The sequence below is a fragment of the Strongylocentrotus purpuratus genome, unplaced genomic scaffold (assembly GCF_000002235.5).
Source record: "Strongylocentrotus purpuratus isolate Spur 01 unplaced genomic scaffold, Spur_5.0 spur5_contig_845, whole genome shotgun sequence".
NCBI classification, from domain to species: Eukaryota; Metazoa; Echinodermata; class Echinoidea; order Camarodonta; family Strongylocentrotidae; genus Strongylocentrotus; species Strongylocentrotus purpuratus.
This window is the reverse complement of record NW_022145552.1, coordinates 1,653,842-1,662,841: the sequence shown is the minus strand read 5'-3', so window position 1 is coordinate 1,662,841 and position 9,000 is coordinate 1,653,842. Positions and strand designations below refer to the sequence as shown.

Here is a 9,000-nt window from a genome sequence, read left to right as displayed (position 1 = left end):
GATAATACGGTAAGTAGTATAATCTACATTTTAATCCCCGATTCGCGACGCAAGTCGATGTAAGTTGTGGAGGCCCTAATAAAGTGAAAGTCCACACATAAAATACCGCGTGCTTGCTTTTATTCTCTTCATTCATTGTTGAACTGAATAGGAAATATCAGAAGCAGTATCGACGCACCTAACCCCCCCCCCCCCCCCCCCCCCCCCCCCCCCTTCACCCCGCCCCCACCACCGCAAATGGACCAAACATCCTTACGTCTTTCACCCAAGAAAATAATGATTTTTCGTTTAAGTTAAAACTGGCCTCTAAAATGAATGTATTCCTACCGGGTACCTATTCGCTTCACCCGGGTAGAGAGCGGCAAATTAATGTAGATATATGCATTGCCAAAGGAAATTACTGCTGTGATGATAAGTGTTCAATACTTGCTACATATAAAATGTCCATCAGTATGCTATTAGATATTCAAATACAAAGACGTATCCCCATTAAAAAAAGGATACATAACTCTTCATTACATGTACAGGAATCATTGGAGCTGTTTAGGCATAGGTGCTGTGATAGTTGGTTTTATGTAGAAACTCGGCATGAACAATCCATTTGCAGGCTTTTAGTGAGGCCAGACTCAACCTTGTTTGAATGTCACCGAGACCCCTACCAGGTAAGCGTCTGTCGAGTTAATCCATGCGGTCTGGAAATCAGGTTTAAAGGTAGACTTGAATTTTGGTAAATCCCTTATTGAGCAATAGATAAGTAATGATATTCACTAGATAATAATGATAATACATTTGGAGATATACAACAAAGGAAATGAGTCCGATTGATTGATCCCGTTAAGAGGACAAGTAGACCTGCAGACCTACGTTGCCGGTCTCGCAGTCAGTCTGAAATTTGTCAGATGGTTCAATGATACTGACGGCCGACAAAACTGACAGACCATGAGACAAACATAATATATCCTACTACCTTTCTCTGTTTACATCGTCTTGTTGTTCTCTCTCGCTTTTCTCTCTCTCTCTCTCTCTCTCTCTCTCTCTCTCTCTCTCTCTCTATCTCTTTCCCCTAATTTCTCTTTTTTCATTTGTTCTCTCTCTTTTCTCCCTCGCCTCTCTATTCCACCCCTTCCTTCTCTTTCTCTCTCTCTCTCTTTCTTCTTTCTCCTTCTCTCATTCTCTCGATCTCTTTCTCTCTCTTTTTTCTCTCTCTCTTTTTCTCTTTTTTCTCTCTCTCCTCTTTCTCTCTATCTTTATCTGTCTTTCTCTCTCTCTCTCTCTCTCTCTTTCTCTCACTCTCTTTCTCTTTCCCCTAATTTGTTTTTTTTATTTGTTCTCGCTCTTTTCTCCCTCGCCTCTCTATTCCACCCCTTCCTTCTCTCTCTCTCTCTGTCTCTCTCTTCTTTCTCCTTCTCTAATTCTCTCTCTCTCTCTCTCTCTCTCTCTCGTTCTCTTTCTCTCGTTCTCTTTCTCTCTCTTTTTTTCTCTCTTTTTCTCTCTTTTCTCTCTCTCTCTCTCTCTCTCTCTCTCTCTCCCATCTCCCTATCTTTATCTGTCTTTCTCTCTCCCTCTTTCTTACCATCTCCCTATCAATTCGCTCCCTCCCTTCTTACAGTCTACCAGATCCATGCTAACCCCCATCCGTTGTCATTACCCCCAGTGCGTGCCCTGTTTCCGACCCGTTATTCCTTGTTTACCAGATCAGTCTTTATCTATTCTGGTCCCCGTGAAAGTACGTTCCTATCCACGCAGTCTGTTCATCTCAATTAACCTACTTCCATTATTACAGAGGTCAGACGGCCCATTTACAAATGGTTTGTTGGGGAATAAAAGCGAGATTCTTGTCAAATTCGAACCGTGCGTGAAATAAGCGGATAATGATAACATAGTAGGACGAAATGTGTGTTTAATAGATGCGCTAATTGAAGTTATAGATCAGACATAATCATATTCCATTATAGACCTAGCAGATCGTAATTAGAATACAAAGGTATAAACGTATAGTAGTCTCACTGATCTGAGCATCGGTTTTTTTTTTTGCTTGTGTTTCAGCGCTTAATACAATCTACACTCCTTATCTAAACGTATCGTCCGTACCAAATATAACAGGACTGGCTACTGGTTCTTAATTATCAAAGGTTGATGTAAATAAGCGAAGAGATTACTGTGCGGGATTCATTTTCATTTACTTACTTTCCCTCCTTTTTTTCGTCATTTAAATGGTACGAGTGTGAGATATCTAGTTTATAAATCAAACGGCTAATTCAAAGAAGTATCAAATATAGTGAATAAATGGGTATTCAATATCATTACGCCTGTACTATCAGAACGGAAACCACAGCCTCTCTGCAATATGCCCGTACAACCTAAAAAAGATATTATCACTATTGACTGGCAAGCTAAAACATAATCTGTTGCACCACTGTCCTTTAAAAACGTTTCAGAATTAACCCCCAAAAGATATTCAATAACAGTGGATTGTTAGTCATTTTTAGTAGCTAATTTGTTTTAACGGATTTGTTTAAATATAATAATTATGGTTCCCAAATATTCTTTTGGGAGTATACTGATAACACACAGCGTGCGAAGTGCTGAGTAAATGCAAGGAAAATCTACTCAACGAAAAATGTTGCTTGATTTGGATCAGGTGTTTAGACAGCACTGTTCATTCATAAGTTGCAAAAAATGAAAATGGTTGAACGACCTTCATTATTTTGTTTGTAATGCTTACTGAATTACGAGATGGACATTCCACCTTAAACACCGGCAAAGGAAATAGGCCGATTGAAGTGGCTGAATAGCTTTGATCAACATCAGCGGCAGCGCCACGATCTTATTTTCTAAAGCGAATATAACCTATTCCTCATTCTTTAAAAGAGCGAATATATGTTTGGTCGAACACGACCTGTCACTCACAGTATATATGTGTCGACGTCAGGAGCGCAGGCATGAAAAATTTCATCTCATGTTGTCACGGCAACGGATGATATTACAAACTTGTCGCTCCTCTCATCCGCGTTGGAGCTGTCAAAATGATTACAACGTTACATGGCCGCGATTTATTGGGTGGTGTACTGGAACTGGGGATTATTTTCAAGGGACAACTTGGCCTCACCACCGAATTCTGAAAGCTAATCACAGATTTCAAAGATGAGGAATTATGTTACTGTGATTTCGAATATCATTTTTATATGAATGAATGCCATGAATATAAATGAATGCACGAAGACCTTCCAGGAAATTCTGACAGGCTAATCACAACTTTTTGAAGATGTGAATCAGTGTTACTGTGATTTCCAATAAGATTCCGTAAGGTAACGGTTTCATTGATGCAATTCGTTTGAAAATTGAAAGGATGAGGTCTGTCTACTACAACGTGAACGTTAATCACAATGTTTAAAGATAGGAAAAAACCTTGATGTGACAAGCGATACCATCTTTTAATGATTCGACAGGTTTATTGAAAGAAATTAGTTTAAAGAAAAAAGAACGAACGAGGACTTTCAAATGAATTTTGAAAGCTAATCACAACTTGTTAAAGATGTGAATTAGTGTTCCCAGATTTCCAAGAACATTCCTTAAGTCAGCGGTTTTTAATGAATGAAATTCGTTTAGGGGGAAAAACTAACAGACAGGAATCAACAAATCGGAAACGTTTTAACGGGGGCGTATTAAAAAAGAAACTCACAATAAATAAACGCCATCACCAGATAAATGTGAGATAAAAAGATCTAAACTTGCATGAATATAAGACAAAATAATACAAAAAAAATGATGTTAACAATGGGTCGATTCCCCTCTTCCCACCCCTCTATATAAAATTATGACACTATTACAAATTGAGTTGTGGTCTATAGTGGATAAGTCGCCCGACACTAATCCACCCATTATTATCGTCCTTTGGTAAGACATTAATCTACATTTGCCACTCTCCATCCAGGTGTATATGGGTACCCGATATGCTCGAGCGCAAGTTACTTCGGCGGCTTGGCTGTTAATGTCAAAGCGACATGAGAGCCACTGCATGATCGATATGAGCGATATATAAGTGCCCATTGTCATTGTATTATCCCCCACCATTTAACTCACATACCGATAAGAAAAATAGCTAGAAATCAACCTGTAAACCATCATAGAACACTTAAGAATGTCTTTATTGTACGAAGTTGATCTTAATAAAATCGAAAACGTGTTTAAGGAGGCTTGTGAATATGACAAAATATTTAACGTTGGGTACTGGGGAAAAAATAAGCTGACAAGAAACAACCGCTATCATCAGATTATACGGGCAAGATCGAGTTGAAAATGACACAGTAAATTTGGCCCTTTTTTCTACAGATCTAGACAAAATATATAAAATCAAACATGTATGAGCAAATCTCTAGTATGTACATAACATCCAATACGTTAAAAGAACTTTAAAAATGACAAAATCGAATCGCGTGGATGAGGGTGACACAAAGTGGCACTAATGGAGAAAAAAACTGGTGTAAAATGAAAAACTGGAATAAGACTTCCCATAAGGATAAATATTCGTGAAAAAGGAGTTAGACAGGTTAAATGGGGGTTTATTTCCGACGTATTTGGGGCAATCTCTTCGACCATCTAAATTAGATCGTACCATACAAGAACGCCATCATATATTTGATTACAAGACTTGGTGATATTTCAGATGCAATGCATAATGAGACGAGTACACGTAATAGGTAATTCTATCGAAGATCGTTGGAAGTTGAGGCTACGTAATTGAACTTTTTATCCTCAATGTGTTAAGTTCATGTCCTAGTTATTTTCTTCAGGGGTGGAATACAGATATCTTCAAGGTTCCAAGCTAGCCTACTTTACATTTTAGAAGCAATTAATGTTTGTTGGAAATGAATGGGGAAATGAATGGGACATCGAGAAAACTAGTAAATACCAATATTGGTTAAACGTCTTTTTCTGTCCTGTCAATGAAGGCACTTTTGTAGACCACTGCAAATATCCCCCTGAAAATATTTGATTATAGATTAATGTACACGTGCATGTATTCATCTAGAATCGCGAATGGAATAAGTAGTATATAGAGGGATGAGTTATCTCTTCAGCGGTCTTAAAAGCAGGGCTCAGCGAATGAAAGTGATCGATTCGAGAGGGGAAGAAGACAAGTGAACTGGACAAAAGTTCAAGGAAGATGTGTACATGTATCCGGCAAAGTAATAAGATATGGAACACAAACCTTTGGTCGTTGGAGGAGAGAACAAGTGGGAAAAGAAGGGATTGAGAAAATGAGAGAGCAGGAAAGAGAAAAAGAGAAAGGGGGAGGGGTGGAGAGTGAATAAAAGTGGATATACAAAGTCATGTAGGTTTGTTGATCGGGGAAACGATCAATTGAAATCATTTATAAAAAAGAATAATAATACAGATAGGACGAGAGATAGTCAGGAAGTGGCGGACGCAAAATTTAAATCGCGCCGATTTTTTTTTTTTTTTTTTAACTATTAAAAAATTTTGAGGGGGGGGGGTTAACCCCCAAAACACCCCCCCCCCCCTCCTGCGAACGCGCCCGCGCAGAATGTCCAAATTTGAAATATAAATTCGCTAAAATATTTGATTAAAAAAGACGAAGAACGAATATATCTCGACATTAATTTTGTTCACATACCGTCGAAAAAAGTGCAATGTCCACAGTCACAGGAAAATTTCCAAGATGTAGGTATATAACAGTCAAAAGAGAGTGCACTATACACGCAAAACATCCCTAAATTGAAACATGTGTCACATTCTAATTACTCGTTGGGGATCCTGTCGTTGGTCCGGAGATTGATGGTAAGATTTGTTGTCAATTTATCGAAGAAATACTCCTGTCCTCTTAAGCCCTCAGTCCAATGAATATATGGTCTGCCATCACTGAGGTACAACCTCGCCAAGAATGGCATTTCATCATCTGGGATGTCTTCGAGAAAGACCACGACAACGAATTCAGTCAGAGTGTCACTCACGTGGTCCATGGCTGTACGGAACTTGAGTATGAACCAGCGATCAAGCACAGCAGCACTGCTGAGCACTATGATGGTCTTGTAACTATGACTCACCACGTAGTCAACAGACTCTAAGTAATGCATTCCCAGGACGAGGTCCGCATCTCCAAAGACATTCCTCTGAAAATGCGGAAGCCGTTCTGCGAGAGCCGGTCGGAGGTGTTCGCGAATCCACTCTTCGTCATCATCGTAAAATATGACATTCAAGTCAAACTCATAATCATTATGATCCCTAGCGTCTCGCATCTCCTTGTAGCCAAGAACTGCCAGTTTGACTAGAAACAGTCTGTACCTCAGCGGCCACCGGTAGTGGTATACGAGTGCGACGATGAAAATCAGACAGATGATGGCGAGGGTAGGCAAACATACCAGGGCGATGTTGATGCTACAGAACTTTTTAGGATCGAAATCAATTAGATACTCGTCCCGAAAAGGCTCTAAAGAATCCGATGAACATATGGCTTTGTCGTCGTCGTCATCGCCCTCAATGAGGCTAAGTGGTCCGCTTAGCCATGTAGGAAACCAGCTTAGATCACAGTTGCAATCGATAGTGTTCATTGAAAGGTCGATGAATAACAGAGAAGAATAGAGCGGTTTAAAAGTATTTTGCTCGAGACGTGTTAATCTGTTGCTTGATAGCAGAAGAGTTTTTAACTTTCGATTACTCAAAAAGATCGCTCCATCAAGGTCCGTCAAAACGTTACCAACAAGATCAATGCTTGTTACTTGATCTAATGACTTAAACAAATCGACAGGAAGCTGCTTAAGTTTGTTATTTCTTAGTATTAGAAGCCGAAGTGATTTCAACCCTGTGAAGGCTTGTGGATGAAGTTTAGAAAGGTTGCAGTCTTCTAGAGAAAGATTGTGTAAAGCGGAAAGCTGTTGCAGGACCCCGGGAGGCAGATCCTCTGTATTCCGTGTAGCGCTGTATATCGGATTTTTGCTCAGATCCAAAGCTGTAATATTGAACAATCCGTCGAAAAGAGAGACATTCTTGCGTGGGTTCCACAGGTTACCAATCAAAAGCCTCGAGTGTATCATCTCCAAACGTTCCAGGAGTTCTACATTTTTAAAGGACGTCGTTGGTAGTAGAAACATCATGCGTGTTTTCATATTATTTAGGAAAAGTGATTTTAAGCTTGGGATCATCAACTGAAATCCCATGACATTGCATTGTGACAAATCAATTTTTTGAATGCTTTTAAGTTCCAAAAAAGATGTCTCCTCCAACATGACGAGCAATTTGTTTGAGTGCAAATCTAAAAGCGTTAAATTATGCAGACCCCGAAATGTAGATTCTCTAATTGCAGTCAAAGAATTTCCGGATAACTGTAACTCAGTTAAGTCTATTGTCCATGAAAGATTGTACGTGTTTATATCTTTAATACGGTTATCGTTTAAGTCTAACTTTCTTAAATTGTGCATGTCCTCAAAGAAATTCGGTTCGATTGTAACTATACCGTTGTTTTGAAGATGAAATTGCCTGAGCCTTGTCAGATTCGAAAATACGAAAGGGTAAGGGGCGTGTAGGTGATTATTGTTGAGGTCAAGTATTTTAAGAGAACAATCGCGCAGTGGATCAAATAGATCTTTCGGAACGATGCTCAAATCAGCGCCATTTGTGAATGAAAATGTTTCTATCACTGAACGGGAGATACCGATGAATATGTGTCTCAGTTCCTCGATTGTCAAAGCGTTCCGACTGAGTATCAATGATCTGACATGGAGCGATGCAATTACGTTTTGATCCACTGATGTGATGAAGTTTCTTGTTAGATCCAAAGTATCAGAGTTGCACACGAAGTTAAAAGCATCTTCTGTAATGTTTTCTATCATGTTAAAAGACAAGTCGACATGCCTTGCTGTGCCACATGAGCTTATGTTTATGACAGTGAGTAGGTTTCCCAAAAGGTTCACAGTATCCAAATTTCGACTCCATTTTAGAATGTCATTAGGGATCGATCTCAAGTATGATAGAGACACATCTAAGTGCGACAGCTTTCTTGCCCATTTGAAGAGGCCTGTACCTGGAAGCAAAAGGTTGATATTGTTTGAAATGTTCAAGCGCGTTAAATCCTTGAGAGGATGTAAAGCTGTGGATTCTATCACCCTAATATTGTTGTGGGAAAGTTCCAGATCGGTGATGAGAGGATATCTTCTAAATGAGTAGTTCAGGAGAGATCTGATGTTGTTTCTATCAAGGTACAAACCCTCCGTATCCTCTGGAAGATGTTGGGGTACAGAAATGAACCCTCGGTCGCCGCAGAAAACTTTCTTTCGTTCAAAGTCCTCATCACATCCCTGAAGAGAAGTATCTAGATGTAAGCTCCTGGAGGGAACCAATGTCGCAACCCCGTGCAAGGTTTGGCTTAAACTGATCACCAAATGGAGAATAAGCAGTGAGTGTTTGAAAGCCATGATGACCGATTCCTATCTGCAAAAAGGAGAACCATACAACAAAAAATGTTCTCAGATAATCTAAGCTGTCGATTGAAGTACAATGCTCGTTCGCTGTTACATACGTATTGTCTATAAAATGGATATTGAAAAGCAGTTTTAAGATTGTGTATCTTCTTTTATTTTTTCATTTCTGAAGAAGATTTTTTTTTAAAAACAAATAATTCCCATTATGTTTGCTTAAACATGTATATTAGTCAGCTTAATTATTAAGCTTAGTATAAAATTGTTTACGTGCAATTCATAAGTCATGCCAAAATGTACCACCTTTAAAAATCACAAAAGAACACATCAAAACACACTTAGTTGTTTTAACAAATATAAATGTAGGAGGAAACGCATATTTTTACCTTCGTTTTACACAAGCCTCAGGAAATTCGGGCACCAAAGAAGCTCTTTCTTGATGGTTAATTAAGAGAGGAAGGAGATTCCAGCAACGTTTGTTCACTCTGAACAGTCACAGTTAAATGAAAGGCCTGAATTTATTAAAAAGCGTAATCTTATTTCAATAAGTAACACTCTGCGTGAA

At 39.0% G+C, this 9,000-nt stretch overlaps 1 protein-coding gene across 1 annotated transcript; it reads right to left on the bottom strand.

Moving 5' to 3' along the window:
- Positions 1-5,548: 5,548 nt before the first annotated feature.
- LOC105440421 (toll-like receptor 4) lies at positions 5,549-7,054 on the bottom strand. Its single transcript, XM_011670528.2, has one exon. It carries the CDS (start codon positions 6,570-6,572, stop codon positions 5,763-5,765), a length of 810 nt encoding a protein of 269 aa, XP_011668830.2. The 5' UTR covers positions 6,573-7,054; the 3' UTR covers positions 5,549-5,762.
- Positions 7,055-9,000: the final 1,946 nt, after the last annotated feature.